This window comes from Jaculus jaculus, chromosome 2 (assembly GCF_020740685.1).
Source record: "Jaculus jaculus isolate mJacJac1 chromosome 2, mJacJac1.mat.Y.cur, whole genome shotgun sequence".
In the NCBI taxonomy this organism is placed as follows: domain Eukaryota; kingdom Metazoa; phylum Chordata; class Mammalia; order Rodentia; family Dipodidae; genus Jaculus; species Jaculus jaculus.
Genome location: NC_059103.1, coordinates 58,908,502 through 58,930,633, shown reverse-complemented (window position 1 = coordinate 58,930,633; position 22,132 = coordinate 58,908,502). Strand labels below are relative to the sequence as shown.

Genomic DNA, 22,132 nt, shown 5'->3' with positions numbered 1-22,132 from the left:
TGTGTTTCCCCCCATGGAGCAGGCCCCCAGTCCAATTGGAGGGCAGTTGGTTTCCACCATGACAGATGTGCCACTATTGCACACGTTGGCTCATTTTGGCTGGCTGGCCAATTATAAGGCTTGTAGTGTCCACTGTTGAGTATCTTCACTGGTGGTATCTCTTTCTCCCATTGAACTACATGTAGAATGGCTTCTTCCAGCTTTCTGTCAGCTGGTCTACATGGAGGAGGTTATCAGGTCAGTTCCAGCAGCATTTCTCAGTGGCCTTGCTGCCCAAGTATGTGAAGTCTTCAGCAGTAGGGTCTTACCATCTATTCCTGGTGGGAAACCAAGGGCCTTGGCTGTGGCCTATAATATTCTAGGGGCATCAGGGACCTCCCTGGCCAACAACTCACTGGAGGTATTCCAATCCCTGGCATTGAAAATTTTCTAACAACAATCTATGGCTCCTGAGTGTTCCATTGTCTGAAACTGGAGGATTCCATGTGATTTATTTGCACACTCTTAGATTTGATTAGCCCTCCCTCTACCTTTCCTTTACTTAATCTCTGCCCCTGACTTCTATGATTCTTTTTTAAAGAAGAACTTATTGGTGTGTATGTATGTGCCAAGGTCTCTTGATGCAAACTGACTACTCACCCATATTTATGTGGGGATGGCTGGAGAAGTGAACTCAGGTCAACAGGTTATGTAAGCAAGAGCCTTTAACCACTAAGCCATCTTCCTAGCCTCCACTGAAGTTCTTATAGTATAATGATGCTTTAAGTGAAAAGTTCATGACAACTCCAAGAAAATATTTGTTGTCCTACTTACCATTTCCTAGCTAGCACAAAGCATGCAGTCAAAAGCAAGTGATAGTGAGGCATGGTGATGCACACCTCAACCCCAGCACTCTAGAGGCAGAGGTAGGAGGATTGCTGTGAGTTCTAGGCGAGCCTGAGACTACATAGTGAATTCTAGGTCAGCCTAGGCTAGAGTAAGACCCTATATCAAAAAAAAGGGGGAGGGCTGGAGAGATGGCCTAGCAGTTAAAGCACTTGCCTGTGAAGCCTAAGGACCCCGGTTCGAGGCTCAACTCCCCAGGACCCATGTTAGCCAGTTGCATAAGGGGGCACACGCGTCTGGAATTCGTTTGCAGTGGCTGAAGGCCCTGGCATGCCCATTCTCTCTCCCTCTCTCTATTTGCCTCTTTCTCTGTCACTCTCAAATAAATAAATAAAAATGTTTAAAAAAAAGCAGGCCTGAACAGATGGATTGGTGGTCAAGGTGCTTATCTACAAAGCTAAAGGACCATGGTTTGATTCCCCAAGACCCATGTAAGCCAGGTGCACAAAGTGGAGCATGCATGTGGAGTTTGTTTGCAGAGGCTGGAGGCCCTGGCATGCTCCTTCTCTTATTTTTTCTTTATCTCTCAAATAAGTAAAAATTGAAATATTTTTTAAAAGCAGATAGTGGGAGGAAAGATGTTTATTTTGGCTTACAATCTTGAGGGGAAGCTCCATGATGGTAGGGGAAAATATTGCATGAGCACAGGCTGGACATAACCTCCTGATGTGATGTACACACATGTGTATGTAGATGCATCTGCCTCTTGCATATGCATGTGGAGGCCAGAGAAGGATGTCAAGTGTCCTCCTCTATCACTCTTCCGGCTTTATTTCCTTGAGACAGAGTCTCTCACAGGACATGAAGCTCCCTCATTTTTAAAAATATATTTCATTTTTGTTTATTATTATTTATTTATTTGAGAGTGACAAAGAGAGAAAGAGGCAGAGAGAGAGAGAGAGAATGGGCACACCAGGCCCTTCAGCCACTGCAAGCGAACTCCACATGCGTGTGCCCCCTTGTGCATCTGGCTAACGTGGGTCCTGGGAAATCAAGTCTTGAACCAGGGTCCTTAGGCTTCACAGGCAAGCACTTAACTGCTAAACCATCTCTCCAGCCCAGCTCCCTCATTTTTGGTTCAACTGGCTGACCAACAAGCCCCAATGTATTAGTATTGTGGTTTGAATTAGATGTCTCCCATAAACTCATGTGTTTTGAATGCTTTCTTCCTAGCTGATGGCAATTTGGGAGTAGAGACTTGCTAGAGGAGATGTAGTTTGGGGGACAGGTTTATGGGTGTTATAGTCACTTTCCTGCTGCTATTTGCCACCTTCTCTGGCAGAAGTGATGTCCAGCCTCTGTTCATGCCGTGCTTTCCCCTGCCATCATTGAGCTTCCCTTCAAGACTATAAGCCAAAGCCAGGCATGGTGGCATATGCCTTTAATCCCAGCACTTGGGAGGCAGAGGTAGGAAGATCGCATGAGTTCAAGGCCACTCTGAGACTACATAATGAATTCCAGGTCAGCCCGGGTTAGAGAGAAACAAAATACCAGATAAAAATCTGTTTAAGGGAGTGTTGTTGTTTGAATGTCCAATGATCCCCATAGCCCAAGTGTTTGTGTTTAAGCTTCATACTTAGTCTCCAGCTTGTGGAGCCTTTGGGAAGTGGAGCTTGCTGGAGGAGATTTGTCACTGGGAACTGGGCTTGAGGATTATTAGTCCAGCCTATTGGTTGACCAGGCTAGCTCACACTTGCTGCTTACTCTGCTGTGGATGTATGATGTTGTGAGCCAGCTATCATATTTTTCTGCCCTGATTAAAGTGTGCGTAGAAACTATAAGTCAGGCTTCCAGTTAAGATAGTGGTGTAGGAACCACACCAAAGCAGCCTAGGGAAGACAGAAAGAAAAAAAAACAAAACTCTTCTACTAAAAAGTGAGGTATATAAGAAATTATCAACTACAGCAGAGAAGCAGGAGAGATCCAGAGCATCTAGAGTCCACAGAAGCAGGCAGAAGGCTCCACTCACACCAGCCTCGCCCCATACTCAAACAACATGAAGGGAGGATGGCAGGGAAGAACGGAGGAGCAGCTTGTGAGGAAGGATCACGAGGACCAGTGGGAGAACTTCAGCCACCATCACAGCCTCCCCTCCCCCACTGCCAGTGCAAGCGCCAGCAAACACCAGAGACCTGGGGAGGAGAGAGCTCACCTACACAACAGCTGGCACAGGTGATCAGAGCAGCCATCCAGTGGCCCAGCCAGCCTACCTGAGCCCACAGTGCAACAAAGGGGGACCCAAGTAGGAGTGCAGCATAACTGAGACCAAAACCATCCCGAAAGGTAACTGGGATTACACCAGGTCAGCACCCGCCCAATAAGCCTGGTATATAGGCTTGAATTGGAAGTGCTAATTGCACCTTCCATGTCAAGGTAAATTTTATGTTAAATCTGATGGAAGGTCAGATTTGCCATTCTTTTTAAAAAATATCTTACTTTTATTTATTTGAGAGATGGAGAGATACAGAAATAGGCAGGTAGAGAGAGGGAGAGAGAATGGACGTGCCAGGGCCTCAGCCACTGCAAACAAACTCCAGATGTGTGCATCTGGCTTACATGGGTTCTGGGGAGTCAAACCTGTGTTCTTTGGCTTTGCAGGCAAATGCCTTAACTACTAAGCCACCTCTCCAGCCCAGCCATTCTTAATATTTTGGGCTTGTAATTTGTTGCTTCCTGATTTATAATGCCTTTGTTTCCTTTTCTGTTGTTCATTAGAGAAGGGTCCCACTTGGTCACAAGCTCACATTGAACCCTCCACAAACTAGAAATCTTAGCTTCCTAGTTGACCGGACTAAGGGTATGAGGCAACACACATCCTAAGGGACTGTGACTTTGTTAGAAGATCTGGTTGTCATAATACCTACTCTTGCATAAATACTCTGTGCTGTTTTTCATTGAATGTCTACATTGTTTAGTTAACTTTTAGAATCTGCCTGTATTTTGTTCCACCCAGCCTACTTGAATACTCTCATAGCAGGCAAACCCAACATCAAACATCACTTTTGTAGATACTCTGGGAGTCTTAAGAGCCACACCTAACACCTTAAATTCCTATCCTGAAGATATATAACATCAGATAGATTGATAAATCTAATAATACTACAGCTCATTAGGAAATCCAAGCTCTGAATTAATCCAAGATGCAAAAATACGTACATTATAACACAAGAAACAAAAAATCAAGACAATATAAATCCACCAAAAACTATTAATGCATCAGAAATGACCTCCAGTAGAGAGAGAAATCACCAGTGAAGATACCCAACAGTGGACACTGCAAGCCTTATATTTGGCGAACCAGACCAAATGAGCCAATGGGTACAATAGTGGCACATCTGTTATGGGGGAGCCAACTGCCCTCTAATTTGACCAGAGACATACTCCATGGGAGGGAATATATCCCTGATACTGAGAACTTACAATAGTGGTCGTCATGAGCCCTAGGGTGTAACGTCTGCTGTTGTCCAAATAAAAGAATATATTATGTTAACCAAACTGCCCAGTAATCACTTCTCTTAATGTTCATACCCTTATTTTAATGCTACTCTCACTTTTGGTTAAAGAACCTTCTCTTTTCAGAGGGCAGTGACCTTGGGATGACTCAGGAGGTACCATGATACTGAGAAAAACTGACAGAGGAGTGCTCAGCACTGAAATATCTCAATTACACTTTCCATGGCTCAGGGTCCATTGTGGATGAGGTGGCGGAAAGAATGTAAGAGCCAAAGGAAGGGCAGAACTCTTTAAAACATGCTCCTCCACACACAGAATGGCCTGGATATCCATGTCCTCACAGTGTCTGCCACTACCTACACAAGACCATCATAATAGGAAGAAAAGATGATGACATTAAAATAAAAGAGACTGGTTGAGAGGGGGAGGGGATATGATGGAGAGTAGAGTTTCAAAGGGGAAAGTGGGGGAGAGGGAGGGAATTACCATGGGATACTGTTTATAATCGTGGAAGTTTTCAATTAAGAAAAGAAACTGTAAGTCAGAAATAAACCCTTTTCTTCCATAAGTTGCTTCTGGTTGGAACTCATTGCAATCCTCCTACCTCTGCTTCCCAAGTGCTGGGATTAAAGGCATGTGCCACCACGCCTGCCTTGCTTGATTTTTTTTTATGGTTCTGGGGGTCTTAGGTTATCCTTATTCAGTAAATGGCCTTACCTGCTCAGCCTTCTCCAGCAGTCTTTCCAAAGATCTGAACAGTTTGTCCCAAGTGTCTTTACTGGGGCAATAAATTCTGGTCATGAAACATAACTCAGGGTTGCTGCTGGCTATTCTGGAAGAAACAGTTCAAGTTCAAAAGCTCCTCCTTCAAAGGAACACTCTCATGGGTAAGCAATGCCCACAGGAAAATAATAAGTGCTGTTTTTATGATTCTATCTGTTCCAAAGAGGGGTTCCTGCACAGCAGTGCTGGGCATCTTGACCATCCTGCTTTTTATAAGTATGCTTTTCTTTGAATGAACCTGCTGCCCTCCCTCCTCCCCAATTGGAAAGGAAAAGTTATCTGCTTAAGATGGAGGCCAACAAATAGTAGCTGTGTAATTGTGTAACTGGGATGCAGAAGTGGAAATGGAAGCATGCTCCCAATTTTATGACATTTGCTCAATAAGAGCAGCAGCTTTTTATGTGCACAGACTGTTGGGTTAGGCTCCATGAGTTCCTACTCCAGCCTGTGACAGTCTGGCCCTGTGAATAACCTCTCTATGCCTCATTTATTTCACCTTTAAGAGGATAGCTGGGCATGGTGATGCACACCTTTAATCCCAGCATTTGGGAGGCAGAGGTAGGAGGATTGCGATGAGTTTGAGGCCATCCTGAGACTACATAGTGTATTCCAGGTAAGTCTGGGCTAGAGTGAAACCCTACCTCGACCCCCCCACAAAAAGAGCATAAGTAATCAACCTCATAGAGTGGTCAAGAGATAGAATATGTATGCAAAATACTTAAAGCATCATCTTGCACCTTATTATCATTATTATCATCATCATTTTAAGGATTGAAGCAGGACTGGAGAGATGGCTTAGCAATTAAGGCACTTGTCAGAAAAGCCAAGGGACCCAGGTTTGATTCCCCAGCACCCACGTACAGCCACATGCAAAAGGTGGTACAGGTATCTGGAGCTTGTTTGCCATGATGAGGAGGCCATGATTCATTCTCTGTCTATCTCTCTCTCTCTCAAATAAATAAATAAATAAAATATTAAAAATTATATGGATTGAGCTGGGTGTGGTGGCACATAGCTTTAATTCCAATATATATATTGGATTGAAACAGGCAGCATTTAAATTGGGACAGAACTGTACTTATAGCAATGCTGTGAAAACTATCTGCAGTGTTCTTCATCCCAGCCCCTCAAAATAACAAACTCTTATATTTTATTTATTTTTATTTTTATTTTTTTGGTTTTTCGAGGTAGGGTCTCACTCTAGCCCAGGCTGACCTGGAATTCACTATGTAGTCTCAGGGTGGCCTCGAACTCATGGCAATCCTCCTACCTCTGCCTCCCGAGTGCTGGGATTAAAGGTGTGCACCACCACGCCCAGCTTATATTTTATTATTATACATGCTGGTCATGCTCTACTGGAAGGTACAGCAGCCATGGCTGATAAGTAACACATAATCTCTGATCCTCAAGGCATAAGTAGTGCTTGATAATGCAAATACTCACCTAGCAAGTACCATAGTCCTGAGGTTGGTACCCGTATGGTGGAGACAGATCTTAATCCACCATTAACACAAACCTTTCAAGCAGACAATCAATGATCAAACAGAGCTCTGGTTGTGTAGGAAGTAATCAGGGAAGACTCCTCCCAGGACAGGAAATTCCCACTGAACTGGATGTATGTATAGACACATATATGTATGAATGTGGGACAGGAAGAACATTTTAGATGGAAAACATGCATGGCAAAGAGTCTGAAGCAGGTGACCAGGTCAGGGAGGTGGCCAGAGGTCAGGGTTCAGAAATGAGGGCTAGAGCCCAGCATGGTGGAGCACACCTATAATTGGGAGGCTGAGGTTGGAAGACTAGGCCATCCTAGGCTACTGCATTCTAGGTCAGCCTGGAGTGAGACCAAAACTAATAAAAACATAAACAGAAGGCTAACAAAGGGATATTGTATTAAAGGGTTGGTGGCTTTAGAAAGCCACATGGGTGCTGTGCAAAGCATGACTGACTGTACTGGGGCAAAAACTGGGTACAACTTCAGTAGTTAATGCCATAGGCAAAAAGATGGGAAAGAGAAATGGAGGGAAGTGAATGGATTTGTTTCTGGTCAAAGCTGCATGTTGGGCTGGACATTGAGGGTGAAAGAAAATAGGAAAACACTGACACATTTGGATGATGGCACTGGGCAGTTAGGGAAGGTTAGGAATAAAACGTTTGGGTAAGTTCATTTCTGGAATGTGGTAGTTTCTATGTTAAGGTTATAGATGCATAGCCACAGTGGCAACACCACCTTGGGAAGTCTGAAGTTCCTTCAAGAGGGCCAGGATGGGACGGGAAGTGAAGGACTGGAGATGGTAATGCAGTTTTATTTTATTTGAGAGAAAGAGAGAGAGAGAGAGAGAGTGCCACTGCAAATGAACTCCAGATGCATGTGCCACCTTGTGCATCTGGCTTACATGGGTACTGGGGAATCAAACCTAGGTCCTTCTGCTTCCCAGGCAAGGGTTTTAACTGCTAAGCCATCTCTTCAGCCCCCACCCTTTTATGAGACAGGTGTAGCCCAGGCTAGTTAATCTTAATTCAGCCTCCCAAGTTCTGGAAAGATAAAGCTGAAAATTTCAGTCTATTTTAAGTATGTATCTGTATTGATACATTCGTTATTGCACAGGAGAAGTTGTTTTTATTTTAGGACATTTCATATGTGGAAGGAACAAAGAGTATAGAGGACAGGGAAGGTTTAAGGAATGATGGGCTTACAGGTTCAATTCCCCAGGACCCAGGTAAGCCAGATGCACAAAGTGGTGCATGTGTCTGGAGTTTGTTTGCAGCGGCTGGAAACCCTGGTGTGCCCATCCTTTCTCTATTTGCCTCTCTCTTAAAAAAAAAAAAATGTAAGATAAGAGGGTTGGCTGGGCAAGGTGACGCATGCCTTTAATTCCAGCACTCTGGAGGCTGAGGTAGGAGGATCTCCGTGAGTTCAAGGCCACCCTGAGACTACATAGTGAATTCCAGGTCAGCCTGAGCTAAAGCCTGAGACCATACCTGGGAAAACCAAAAAAAAAAAAAAAAAGCAAGCAAGCAAGCATGTTAGTTTCTGCAAAAATTTAGGGAGGGCAAAGTCCCACCTGAAACCCGGGCCCTCTGTGTGACCCGATTTAACAGCTGTGCCTGTAGAGTTTGGACGGATGCCACTTTTTGTTTTGGACTTTTCCCTGCCGTGAAGTATGAACTGCTAGGTCCTCGGCCTCATAAACTGGCGCTGAAGGTTCAAGGACAGTCTGCGGGGTGCACGCCCGACTCTCCCGTCCCTGCGGGCGGCGCTCGGTTCGGGACTGCCCCTCCCCGGATGTAGGGCGCGCAGCTCCGTCCGCCCCTTGTGCCCCGCCCCCAGCCCCAGCGGACGCTGCCCGCAGCCATGGTGCAGGCCTGGTACATGGACGAGTCGGCTGAGGAGCCGTGGCGGCCGCACCGCGCCAAGCCCCACCGTCCCGTGGGCCTGGAGCAGCTGCGCGCGCTCGGCGTGCTCTACTGGAAGGTGCGGCGCGCGTGCCGGGGTCGGGGGCTTGGAGCGCGGCTCCTGAGAGCTCGCCCTGCGGAGGGCGCTCGCGAGCTCAGGCTTGCTGTCTGCAGAGCGCGGCCGGCTGCCTGCTCGCCCCGCCTGTTTGGGAGTGGAGATTACAGAGCGGTTTCTGGCCATGGCTGAGGCCGGATTGGACTGTCTTTGAGGTTTTTTTTTTTTCTTTTTTCTTTTAGCTAATCTACATTTCTGTAGACTGTAGCCCACCCTGGACCCACGGTTGAGGGACATTCTTTGTTGCTTTATTTTTTATTTATTTGCAAGCAGAGAGATAGAGAAGAGAGACAGAGAGAATGGGTACACCATGGCCTCCAGTCGTTGCAAGTGAACTTTGTGCATCTGGCTTTATGTGGGTACTGGAGCATTATTTATTTATTTGACAGAGAGAGGAGAAAGAGAAAAAGGAATTATTTATTTGACACAGAGAGAGACAAAAAGGAAGGCGGGGGGAGCTGGAGAGAAGGTTTAGTGGTTAAAGCGCTTGCCTGCAAAGCCAAAGAACTCCCGGTTAAATTCCCCAGGACCCACGTAAGCCAGATTCACAAGGTGGAGCACGCTTCTGGAGTTTGCAGCGGCTGGAGTCCCTGGCACACCCATTCTGTCTGTCTGTCTCTCTCTCTGCCTCTCTTCTCTCTGAAATAAAAATATAATACAAAAAAAAGTTGTTAAAAAAGAAAGGAGGGAGGGAGGGAGGGAAAGGAAGGCAGGCAAAGACATAATGGGAGCCCAGGGCCTCCAACCACTGTAAATAGAGCTCCAGACGCATGGGCCACCTTGTGCATCTGGTTTATATGGGTACTGGGGAATTGGTCCTGGGTCCTTAGGCTTAATAGACAAGCATCTTAACCACTACATTATCTCTCCAGCCCCTTATTTTTTATTGTTTAAATATTTTTAGCTCTTGTGTTGGCGCATGCCTTTAATCCCAGCACTCAGGAGGCAGAGGTAGGAGGATCGCTATGAGTTCAAGGCTACTTTACAACTTAGAGTGAATTCCATCCAGGTCAGCCGGGGCTAGAGTGAGAAGGTAGGATCTCACTCTAGCCCAGGCTGACCTGGAATTCACTATGTAGTCTCAGGGTGGCCTCGAACTCATGGTGATTCTCCTACCTCTGCCTCCTGAGTGCTGGGATTAAAGGCATGTGCCACCATGCCCGGCTCTGTTTTTTTCTTTTTAAGTTACTTTTTAAGAGAGTGAGAATGAGTCCCAAACACATGCTTCACTTTGTGCCAGCAAGCATTTTAACCTCTGAGCCATCTCTCTAGCCCCTCTGTCTCCATAACGATTGAATACTACATATTCCGATCAGGCTGGTTTTGTCCACCACGGTATGTCAGTCACTGAAACAAGGTTTTTGAAAGTTGATTAGCCAAGCAGCAAAGAGAGATGGTGGCAGATGCAGGTCTGCTAGGATAAGAGAGAGATTTATGGGATGAGGCAGGGTGAGAGATGACAGGGAGTGAAGGGGTCATTGACTTCATGTGTAATCTAGGCAGTTCTTGGGACCTGTGTTCAAAACACAGCTGTTAGCATGACCTGGGTGGACTTTTTTGTCCTTCATCAAAATGTCACCCAAACTAGGTGTGGTGGCTCACTCCTGTAATCCCAGCATTACAGAGGCTAAGAATTCCAGGGCTGCATAAGCTAGTATGAGACCCTATCTCTCAAAAAGAAAGAAAAAGGGGAAAAAAGGGGGAATTGTGCATTATTTTATTGCAAAACAGAAGCTAAAGTTCATTAAATTCATTGCAGTGATTTTCTTAGATGCATAGTTAGGTTTTACCAAAGACATCTAAAATCTTTTATTTATGGGCTAGGAGATGCATGCTTGCAGAGCCAGCTGACTTGGGTTGGTTCCCTAGTGCCAATGCAAAGCCAAATGCCCAAAGTGGCACGTTTGTTTGCACTGGTAAGAGGCCCTGTTGCCTGCCTCATACTCTGTCTGCTGGCAAATAGAAACAATAAAATTTAAATCTGGGTGTGGTGGCACACCTTTAATCCCAGCACTCAGAATGAAGTCCAGGTCATCTTGAGCTAGAGTAAGACCCTGCCTTGAAAAACAAAGAAACAAACAAAAAAAAAAAAAAAGAAAGAAATTTATTTTTTGCATGTAAACAAATGCTTGTCCATCTTTATGTGGGTGGCTTGGGAACTGAACCTGAGTTAGAAGGCTTTGCAACCAGGTACCTTTAACTGCTGAGCCATCTTCTCAGCCACAGTAAGACATTTTTGTTTTTATTTTCTGTATTCTCTTTTTTGGTGTTTTGAAGCAGCGTCTTACTCTAACCCAGGCTGACCTGGACTCCCTTGTAGCCCAGGCTGATCGCTAAGTATCGTGATCTTTCTACCTCAACTTCCTCAGTGGTTGGCATCCAGTAAGACGTTTTTGTTGTTTTATTGAGGTTAGGGTCTCACTCTAGTCCAGGCTGACCTGGACTATGTAGTCTCATGCTGGCCTGGAACTCAAGCAATCCTCCTACCTCTTCCTCTGAGTGCTGGGATTCAAGATGTAGGCCATCATACGTTTTGAAGGAGGTCACCTTGCAGGTCTGGAGGGAGCATGGTGCTGTACCAGCAGTGCCAAACCACACATGCTAGGCAAGCCTTTGGCCACTGAGCCATCCTCCCAGCCCAGTTGCTATACCTCCCTGTGCTAATATGACCCCCTTTTGTGTTTCGACTTCTGCAGCTGGACGCTGACAAATATGAGAATGATCCAGAACTGGAGACGATCCGGAGAGAGCGAAACTACTCTTACATGGACATCATCACCATCTGCAAAGACAGACTTCCCAATTACGAAGAAAAGGTGAGGAGGCAAAGAAGCCCCCCTTTGGAAAGGGACATTGTTTCCTTCATTCTTAAAACTTTTCATCCTTTATTTGGATTTTGAGGCAGAGTGGTCTGTCTCCATGGAAAGAACTGGGGGGAGTTCCTCCTTGTTTAGGGTAGTTGTGCCCCCCTTTCAGATGGTAGGCTCACCAGGGAACTCATCTGGGCCTGTGGGATGTTCACAGCCCTGCATCCAGATCCTCCTTGGAATTCTCGTATTTATTTATTTATTTTTGAAATATTGTTTCACTCTAATCCAGACTGACCTGGAATTCACTATGTAGTCTCAGGGCGACCTCGAACTCATGGCATTCCTTCTACCTCTGCTTCTCTAGTTCTGACATTAAAGACCATACTTGGCTGTTTATTTTTTTTTTAATATTTTTCTTTATTTATTTGCAAGCAGCAAGAGATAGAAGAAAAGCAGAGAATGGGTACACCAGGGCCTGCAGCTGCTACAGACAGACTCTAGATGCATGTGTCACTTTGTGCATCTGGCTTTATGTGGGTATTGGGGAATTGAACTCAGATCATTAGGCTTTGCAGGCAAGTGCCTTAACTACTAAGCAATTTCTCCAGCCCTCTTTTATTTATTGTTTTTTTTTTAAAGTATTTTTACTTATTTATTTGAGAGTGACAGACACAGAGAGAAAGACAGATAGAGGGAGAGAGAGAGAATGGGCGTGCCAGGGCTTCCAGCCTCTGTAAAAGAACTCCAGACGCGTGTGCCCCCTTGTGCATCTGGCTAACGTGGGACCTGGGGAACCGAGCTTCGAACCGGGGTCCTTAGGCTTCACAGGCAAGCGCTTAACCGCTAAGCCATCTCTCCAGCCCTATTTATTGTTTTAAGATGTAGGGTCTCATACAAGTCAAGGCTGACCTGGAACTTACTCTAACCCAGGCTGGCCTCCTACTCAGTACTGGGATTAAAGATGTGTGCCAATACACCTGACTCTTCTCTAGAATTTTTGCTGCTAAAAAATGCTGGGTTCTGAGGAGCTCTGGGGCCTGTGTCTTCAGGGCACCTGTCTGGATCATCTGGGCCATCAGATTTACTAGCAGAAGGTTCTTCAGAATGTTCCCACTGTCCTTGACAATGGGATGTGTAACTCCTCTTCCTGACTCCTGAAGCTGATAAATTTCATGGAGCCTCTGAAGATTGTTTGGTCTCATGGACTCCTCCCACCCCTGCCTTTCTCATTATTTAATCAGTTCTGTCTGAGTTTTGCTTTCTTATCTATACTTTGGGTTTTGTTTGTTCTTTTTTCCTCATTTTTTTTGTTTTTGGCATTGGGAGTTGAGGCTGGTTGCCTTGTGCTTGCCCACCTGAATGATATTGTCAGCCCTCTTTTTACTTACCTTGAGACAGGATCTCACTTAAGCTGCCTAGACTTGCCTTGAACTTTCTTTGTAGCCAAAGCAGGCCTTGAACTTGTCATCCTCCTGCCTCAGACTTTCAAGTAGTTAGACAGGATCTCACTTAAGCTGCCTAGACTTGCCTTGAACTTTCTTTGTAGCCAAAGCAGGCCTTGAACTTGTCATCCTCCTGCCTCAGACTTTCAAGTAGTTAGGATTACAGGTGCTAGTGGCCTGGCTGCCCAGACTTTCTTATGAGAAACTTTTTTTTTTTTTTTTTTTTTTTTGCTTTTTGAGGTAGGGTCTCACCCTAGCCCAGGCTGACCTGGAAGTCACTATGGAGTCTCAGGGTGGCCTCAAACTCATGGCAATTCTCCTACCTCTGCCTCCACGCCTGGTGAGAAACATTTCTTTTATTACTATTATTATTTTGTTTTCTTGATTTTTCGAGGTTGGGTTTTACTCTAGCCCAGGCTGACCTGGAATTCACTATATAATCTCAGGGTGGCCTGAGCGATCCTCTTACCTCTGCCTCCTGAGTGCTGGGACTAAAGGCATACACTACCACACCTAATTAAAGTTAATTTTTTTATGATAAACATTTTTTTGAATTTTTATGTATTTATTTGACAGAGTGAGAGAAGGGTGCACCAGGGCCTCCAGTCACTGGAAACGAACTCCAGACACATGTTCCCCCTTGTGCATCTGGCTAACATGGGTCCTGGGGAATTGAACCTGGGTCCTTTGGCTTTGCAGGCAAGTGTCTTAACTGCTAAGCCATCCCTCAGCCCCTGATAATGAACATTTTTTAAAAACATTTTTATTAGACTGGAAGTAAATAAATATATAAATAAAAATTTATTTAATTGCAAGCAGATAAGTGGAGAAGAGAGAGACAGAATGAGTGTGCTAGGGCTGCAAACAAACTCCAGATCCATGCACCACTTTGTGCATCTGGCTGTACATGGGTATTGGGGAATTGAACCCAGGTCATTAGGTTTTGCAGGCAGATGCCTTAGCTGCTGAGTCGTCCCTCCAGCTGCCACTGATACATTGTTATTGAGAACTTTTTTTTTTTTTTCCTGAGGTAGGATCTCACTCTAGCCCAGGCTGACCTGGAATTCACTATGGAGTCTCAGGCTGGCCTCAAACTCACAGCAATCCTACCTCTGCCTCCCCAGTGCTGGGATTAAAGGCATGTGCCACTGTGCCTGGCCTTGAGAATGTTCATACATGAGCAAACTCTAATTTGATCCTGTTTGTCTCATTACCCTCTTTTGTCCCCTCCCCGCCTCCATTTAGCTGAGCATCCTCCTCTGTCTTCCATGTCAAAATGTTGATGGGCTCAGAACTCTACAATTCCTGTGGGGGTAATGGTAACCTACCATGAGGTCATGAGTTCACCAGCCAGTTCATGTCTGGATGACAGTGCCCCTTGTCATCAACCTGTGGTTCTTACATTCTTTCCATTGTACCTTGTGCAATGTTTCCTGAGCCTTGAAAGGTATGATATAAATGTCTCATTTAATGATAAGCTCTCAACAGCCTCTTATTTTCAGCTTTCATGAGTTTTTTGTTGTTATTGTTTGTTTCTTTGTTTTTTCCAGGTAGGGTCTCACTCTAGCCCAGGGTGACCTGGAATCCACTATGTAGTCTCAGGGTGGCCTTTAATTCATGGCGATCCTCCTAGCTCTGCCTCCTGAGTGCTGGGATTAGAGGCGTGTACCACCATGCCCAGCTAGTTTTGATGAGTTTTGAGTCTCCTCAGTTTCTCTCTCTCCATAGAGAAGCTTCTCTGGCTAGATAGATCTTGAACATATTTTCCCAGATTTATATTTATTTAATTTAATTTCATTAATTAATTAATTTATTTGAAGGGCAGGGAGGTAGGTAGGCAGAGAAAGAGAATGGCTGCACCAAGGCCTGTAGCCACTGCAAAAGAACTCAACACATGTGCCACCATGTGTATCTAGCTTGCATGTGTACTGGCGAATCAAACCTGGGTCCTTAGGCTTCACAGGCAAGTACCTTAACTGTTAAGCCATCTCTCCAGTCATAGATTTATGTTTAAGCATTACATTTGTTTGTTTATTTCAGACATGGTCTTGTTATGTTGCCCAGGCTTATCAGGTTCTTTCCATAGGGCCCATGGGGGCCTGGAACTCCTTGTATGACCCAGGCTGGTCTGGATCTCACTGTGTAGCTTAGGCTGGCTTGTAGCTGAGGATGACCCGGAACTCAGCCTCTAGTTCCCAAGTGCTGGGATTACAGATGTGCACAACTGTCCCTAGCTTTGTAGGTTTTCTTTTGTTTTGTTTCTTTTTTTGTAGGTTTTGCTCTAGCTCCGGCTGACCTTGAACTCACTGTGTAGTCCCAGATTGGCCTCAAACTCACAAAGATACTCCTACATCTATCTACCTTCCAAGTGTTGTGATTATAGGCATGCACCACTGTACCCAGTTTGTCTTTGTGCCTCCTCCACCCCCACTAACCCAGGCTGACCTGGAATTCACTCTGTAGTCTCAGGGTGTCCTTGAACTCACTGCAATCCTCCTACCTCTAACTCCCAAGTGCTGGGATTAAAGGCATGTGCCACCACAACCATTGGCTTTGTGTTTTTAACATCAAATTTTACCTGTTCATTAACCTTTTAGGGTTAGGGTATGAACATTTACTGTCAAAGGCCTCAAACTTTTCTGTGCATTGAGATATTTTGATTATAAAACATTAGGGACAAAGACCTTTAGAAAAATATAAAGGCAGATTAGAACTCAGAGATGATTTTCTTGCAATGGTAGCTATTGTCCTTCCATGCACGGATCCCTTCCTGGTCCACTGTGACTCCATGGCCCCACATGGGAGGGAGGACAAGCTAGAGTTGGCACGTCTTTGTGGCAGTCTTGCTGTGATATTGTGCCACCATTCACTCCTCTGTGGAGTCCCTTTGTGGGGCTGTGAAGATTCAGTGAGTTGTGTGTTTATCAAGAATTGGGAATAATAGGTTGATATTGTATATATATAAGTACAATGATTGTGATGGGGAGGTAATATGATGGAGAATGGAATTTCAAATGGGAAAGTGTGGGGGTGGGGAGGGAGGGAATTACCATGGGATATATTTTATAATCATGGAAAATGTTAATAAAAATAAAAATTAAAAAAATTAAAAAAAAAGATACACATATGAAAAAAGAATTGGGAATAATGTCTGACACATGGTGCTATGCAATTTAATTCTCATACTGATGTTTGTTACGGGTTTCAAAACAATCTGGTTCCTCCTTTGGTACTTTTTTTTTTGTTTGTTTGTTTTTTGGTTTTGCGAGGTAGGGTCTCACTCTAGCCCAGGCTGACCTGGAATTCACTATGTAGTCTCAGGGTGGCCTCGAACTCATGGTGATCCTCCTACCTCTGCCTCCCGAGTGCTGGGATTAAAGGCGTGCACCACCACACCCGGCTCCTTTTTTTTTTTTTTGAGGCAAGCCCAACAGACTAACCTTTAAAAAAAATTTTTTTTTGTTTATTTTTATTTATTTATTTGAGCGCAACAGAGAGAGAGAGAATGGGCATGTCAGGGCTTCCAGCTACTGCAAATGAACTCCAGATGCATGTGCCCCTTGTGCATCTGGCTAACGTGGGTCCTGGGTAATTGAGCCTCAAACTGGGGTCCTTAGGCTTTGCAGGCAAGCGCTTAACCGCTAAGCCATCTCTCCAGCCCCTAACCTTTTATTTATTTATTTACTTACTTATTTATTTATTTATTTATTTTTATGAGAGAGAGTGGGAACAAGAGAGAGAGAGAGAGAGGCAGAATTGGCATTCCAGGGCCTCCAGTCACTGCAGTTGAACCCTAGATATGTACGTATGTGCAACCTTGTGCATGCATTACCATGTGTGTCTGGTTTATGTGGGATCTGGGGAGTTGAACATAGGTCCTTAGGTTTCGCAGTCAAGCACCTTAATTGCTAAGCCATGTCTCCAGTCCCAAAACTGTGTTTGTGTGTGGTGTTTTTGAGGTAGAGTTTCACTCTAGCCCAGACTGATCTGGAATTCATTCTGTAGTATCAGGGTAGTCTTGAACCCATGGTGATCCTTATACCTCTGCCTCCCAAGTGCTGGGATTAAAGGTTGTGCCACCATGCCCAGTAACTCTTGGTATTTAAAAAGAATATTTAAATAAGAATTTATTTATTTATTTATGAGAGAGAGAGAGAAAGAAAGGAAGTGGATGTGTCAGGGCCGTTAGCCACTGCAGACAACTCCACATGGACGCCACCATGTGCATTTGGCTTATATGGGTTCTGGGGAATCAAACCTCAGTCTCTAGGCTTTGCCAGCAAGCATCTTAACTACTAAGTCATCTCTCCAGCCCTCTCCCTTGTTGCTGCTGCTTTTTTTTTTTTAATTTATTTATTTATTTATTTGACGGAGAAAAAGGGAGAGAGAGAGAAAGAATAGGCATGCCAAGCTGCTGCAAATGAACTCCAGGCGTGTGCACCCCCTTGAACCTGGGTTCTTTGGCTTTATAGGCTAATGCCTTAACTGCTAAGCCATCCCTCTAGCCCTCCCTTGGCACTATTTTGTTGTTGTTGTTGTTTAGTTTCATTTATTTATTTGAGAGTGACAGACAGAGAAAGAGGCAGATAGGGAGAGAGAATGGGCGTGCCATGGCCTCAGCCACTGCAAATGAGCTCCAGATGTGTGTACCTCCTTGTGCATCTGGCTAATGTGGGGCCTGGAGAATTGAGCCCCAGATTCCTTAGGCTTCACAGGCAAGTGTTTAACCACTAAGCCATCTCTCCAGCTCTCCCTTTGTACTTTTAACAACAATCTGCAGTGAATGTAGTGTTTACCATGGTTCTGGCCTATTGAGAGCTGGGGCTATGTCATGGTCTCTAGCAGACTCACAGGCTTTTCTCCCACGTAGATCAAGATGTTCTTTGAAGAGCACCTGCACATTGATGAGGAGATTCGCTACATCCTGGAGGGCAGTGGGTATTTTGACGTCAGGGATAAGGAGGACAGGTGGATCCGGATTTACATGGAGAAGGGAGACATGATCACACTTCCTGCTGGCATCTATCACCGTTTCACACCGGATGAGCAGGTGAGGAGGAGGGTGTGTGAGGCTGTGATCTGGGGTCTGCTCTGTGCATACAGAGAGAAACTGGTGGACCATGCCACTTGCTGAGAGTGTAGCCCACTAGCTGTGCTGTGTGAGGACTATCACCTGTGAGACAGGCAGTCACGGCTCACAACCCTGAAGCTTTGCTTCATGGAGACAACCTGTAGCCCCGCTGCCTGGGACTCTGGGAGCACAGGCAGTCATAATTCATAGCCCTGGAGCTTTGCTCCACCAAGGTAGCCAGCAAGTCCTATGGCCCAAGAGCCCGTGGGGAGAGTCCAACCTCAGCTTTGTTCTTGACATACAGTGAGTGATTCAGCATACGCTTTTGGCCAAATGGAGGTTGGTGTCTACAGGAGAATGTTTTGCTCCTACTGAGAGGCAGCCTACACTTTGTTACTGATGCAGGGTCTTGTGGCTGTGAGGCACCTGGAAGGTGGAACTGTCATTTGGATATGGATCTGTTCAGCAATAGTGTAGTCATTAGGACTGCCAATAAGCAAGGAACTCTTGGGGTCTTGGGTTGTGATTTGGTTTAAGCCTAAGATTTCAACCTTTTTTTTTTTTTCTTTTGGTTTTTCGAGGTAGGGTCTCACTCTGGCACAGGCTGACCTGGAATTAACTCAGGGTGGCCTTGAACTCATGGTGATCCTCCTACCTCTGCCTCCTGAGTGCTGGGATTAAAGACATGCGCCACCATGCCCGGCTTGAGATTTCAGCATAATTAAAAAATATATTTATTTTCTGTTTATTTATTTGAGAGAGAGAGAGAAAGAGGCAGATAGACAGAGAGAAAGACTGGGTGCACCAGGGCCTCCTGCCACTGCAAACAAACTCCAGATGTGCCACCTTGTGCATCTGGCTTACATGGGTTCTGGGGACTTGAACCTTAGTCACTAGGCTTCGCAGGTAAGTGCCTTAACTGCTAAGCCATCTCTCCAGCTCTCAGCATAATTTTAAAAAGGTTCAAAAAAATTTTATTTGCAAGCAGAGAGAGAGAGAAAGATAATCATTAGGCTTTGTATGTTAGTGCCTTACCTGCTGAGCAACCTTTCAGTCCAGAATTCTTTATCTTCTTTCCCATGGGCAATTGCATGCTGTAGTTCTCTGCATGTCACTTTTTCTCACTTGGTATACTTTGGGGATGCTCCATGGCAGTTGGTGCAAAACCTCAACACTTGTTTATGGACTCATTGTAGGATGTACTTCTGGCTTTATGTGGGTACTGGGGAATTGAACCCTGGCTCACAGGCTTTGCAAGCAAGTACCTTTAACTGCTGAGTTATCTCCCTTTCCCCTTAACTTTTTATGTGGGTTCTGAATTCAGGTCCTCCTGCTTGTACTGCAGGCCCTTTACTGATTGAGCCTCTTTCCAGACCTGCATTTTTATTATTTTATGAGAGAGAGAGAAAAAGAAAGGGAGAGGGGGAGGGGGAGGGAGGGAGAGAGAGAATTGTCATGCCAGGGCCTCCAGCCATTGCAGTCGAACTCCAGATGCATGCAGCACCTTGTGCACATGCACAGCCTTACACACTTGTGTCACCTTGTGTATCTGGCTTACATGGGATCTGGGGAGTCGAACATGGGTCCTTAGGCTTCACAGGCAAGTGCCTTAACCACTAAGCCATGTCTCCAGCCCTCTTCCTCCTCCTCCTTTTCCTCCTCCTTTTTCCTCCTTCCTCTTTCCTTCCTCTTCCTTCCTCCTCTTTCCTTTTTCCTCCTTCCTCCTTCCTCCTCCTCCCTTTTTCCTCCTTCTTCCTCCTTCCTCCTTCTTTCTACCTCCTCCTTTTTTTTCCCCCTAAAAACATTTTATTTATCCATTTAAACAGAGATAGGGAGAGAGAGAGAAAGTGAGAATGGGCATGCCAGGGCCTTCAGCCACTATAAACGAACTCCAGACTCATGCACCACCACGTCCATCTGGCTTACATGGGACCTGGAGAATCAAACCTGGATCCTTAGGTTACTCAGGCATTTACCTTTTAACCATTAAGCCATCTCTTCAGCGCCCCCTCTTCTTCTTCTTCTTTTTTTTTTTTTTAAATATTTGGGGCTAGAGAGATATCTTAGTGGTTAAGGTGCTTGCCTTCAAAGACAAAAGGCTCAGGTTCGACTCCCCAGCACTCATGTGAGCCAGATGCACAAGGGGGCATACATATCTGGAGTTCGTGTGCAGTGACTGAAGGCCCTGGCATGCCCATTCTCTCTCTCTACCTGCCTATTTCTGTATCAATCTCTCTCTCAAAATAATAAGTAATATTTTTTAAAATATTTAGTTAATTAATTATTTAAGAGAGTGAGATAGAAGCAGATAGAATGGGCACACCAGCTGGGCATGGTGGCACACACCTTTAATCCCAGCACCTAGGAGGCAGAGGTAGGAGGATCACTGTGAGTTCCAGGCCAGCCTGAGACTACATAGTGAATTCCACGTCATCCTGGGCTACAGTGAGACTCTACCTCAAACAAACAAACAAACAAACAAACAAAAAGGTGATACCAGGGCCTCTCTCCACTGCAAATGAAATCCAGACACATGCGCCACCTTGTTCATCTGGCTTTATGTGGGTATTGGGGAGCTGAACCTGGCTCCTTTGGCTTTGCAAGCAAAAGGTTTAGCCACTAAGCCATCTCCCCAGCACTTCTTTCTTTGTTTTGTTTTGTTTTGTTTTGTTTTTTCAAGATAGGGTCTCACTCTGTCTTGCCCCAGCTGACCTGGAACTCACTCTGTAGTCCCAGGCTGCCCTTGAACTCAGGGTGACTTCTGCCCTTCTTTCCAAATGCTGAGGTTAAAGATGCGTGCCGCCATGCTTAGCAAAGTGGTCCTTTCTTACCAGCCAGGACCACTGGCCCTGTGATGATTGCTAGGATAGTGTACCCAGAAGAGGCAGAAAGGAGAGTGGGCGTGTTTGTGCAGGTGGCAGTGCTTGGGCCTGAGCCATGTTTGTGCACAGGGCATGGACACAGTATGAGCCACAGACACTCCTGCCGCCTGGCAGCAGCCGCAGCGTCTGCTCAGAGATGGGGAGACGAGTGTTGAGATGAGAGCAGAAGGTGATGGATGTGTTCATTGAGGTGTGGGTTGTGTTTGTTTTCTAGAACTACGTGAAGGCCATGAGGCTGTTTGTGGGAGAACCAGTGTGGACAGCATACAAGCGGCCAGCTGACCACCTCAACGCCCGGGAACAGTACATGAAGTTTTTGGAGCAGATGGCATAGTGGTGCCTCCTGAGCAGTGACCGTGCCTTATGAGATCTCCACTATGATTATCATTCCGGAAATCTCTCTTCTGTTTTTACCAAATAGGCTTGATGCTAGGTTCTCTTTCTTGCCAAGATTATCTGATCAGAATACTTTTAGTGAAGGGAACTCTCAATGTGATTCTCATACAGATGCTACATAAATAATAAGTCACATTCATTTTCCCTAATTCAGTCTAGATTAGAGGTGTGGGAGTCCTAGATTGATGTATACATTCATCTGTAACAAAATTCATGCTTTCATTAACTGCAGAGTAAGTATATTTTGTAGGTGTGTGTCAGGGTGGGAAACCACACCCATCCTTTGGGAGTGTATAGTTGTACACAGCACAGCTAACCGGATGAGAGACCCTTTTCTTCAAAACTATAAAGGGGTGGGGAAATGGTCCCATGTTAGGGGTACCTCTACATTGTTTGTGTCTTGTTCAAAATAAAGTAGTTTCACTTTAACTTGATGCTTGTGCCTCTAAGTTACCTTATTCACATACACATAAGATATTTTGCCATTTATATTACCTACTTGAGTTTATATATTTACTTAATTCCTACATGTCTGTGATAGTATTTTTTTTTTTTCAGTGTGAAATTTCTTTTTTTCTTTTTAGTTTTTTTCAAGGCAGGGTGTCACTCTAGCACACACTGACCTGGAATTCACTCTGTATTCTCAGGGTGGTCTTGAACTCATGGTGATCCTCCTACCTGTGGGATTAAAGGCATGTGCTACCACGCCCTGCTTCAGGGTTGTATCAGACAGATTTAGGTTCACTGAGATGAATTTCCAGACCAGGCACAGTTATGGAGGAAGGGATTTATTGAAATTTACAGATCCAGGGGAAGTTCCATAATGGCAGAAGAAGCTGGCCTTTCACAGGACCAAGCAGAGAGAGGGAAGCACAAACCTAAAGGTCAAAAGCCAC

The 22,132-nt window shown here is 45.1% G+C and overlaps 1 protein-coding gene across 1 annotated transcript; it reads left to right on the top strand.

Annotated features, from left to right (window-relative positions):
* The first annotated feature begins 8,462 nt into the window (after positions 1-8,462).
* Adi1 (acireductone dioxygenase 1) lies at positions 8,463-21,670 on the top strand. Its single transcript, XM_004656529.2, has 4 exons — positions 8,463-8,599; positions 11,332-11,451; positions 17,758-17,937; positions 21,055-21,670. Exons 1-4 carry the CDS (start codon positions 8,480-8,482, stop codon positions 21,172-21,174), a joined length of 540 nt encoding a protein of 179 aa, XP_004656586.2. The 5' UTR covers positions 8,463-8,479; the 3' UTR covers positions 21,175-21,670.
* Positions 21,671-22,132: the final 462 nt, after the last annotated feature.

What these genes read in the sequence shown, in the direction of transcription:
- Adi1 (XM_004656529.2), top strand. Translation starts at nt 8,480, where the DNA reads ATGGTGCAGGCCTGGTACATGGACGAGTCGGCTGAGGAGCCGTGGCGG. An exon ending in TTCCCAATTACGAAGAAAAG is followed by an intron (nt 11,452 to 17,757) that starts GTGAGGAGGCAA and finishes TCTCCCACGTAG; the next exon opens with ATCAAGATGTTCTTTGAAGA. An exon ending in GTTTCACACCGGATGAGCAG is followed by an intron (nt 17,938 to 21,054) that starts GTGAGGAGGAGG and finishes TTTGTTTTCTAG; the next exon opens with AACTACGTGAAGGCCATGAG.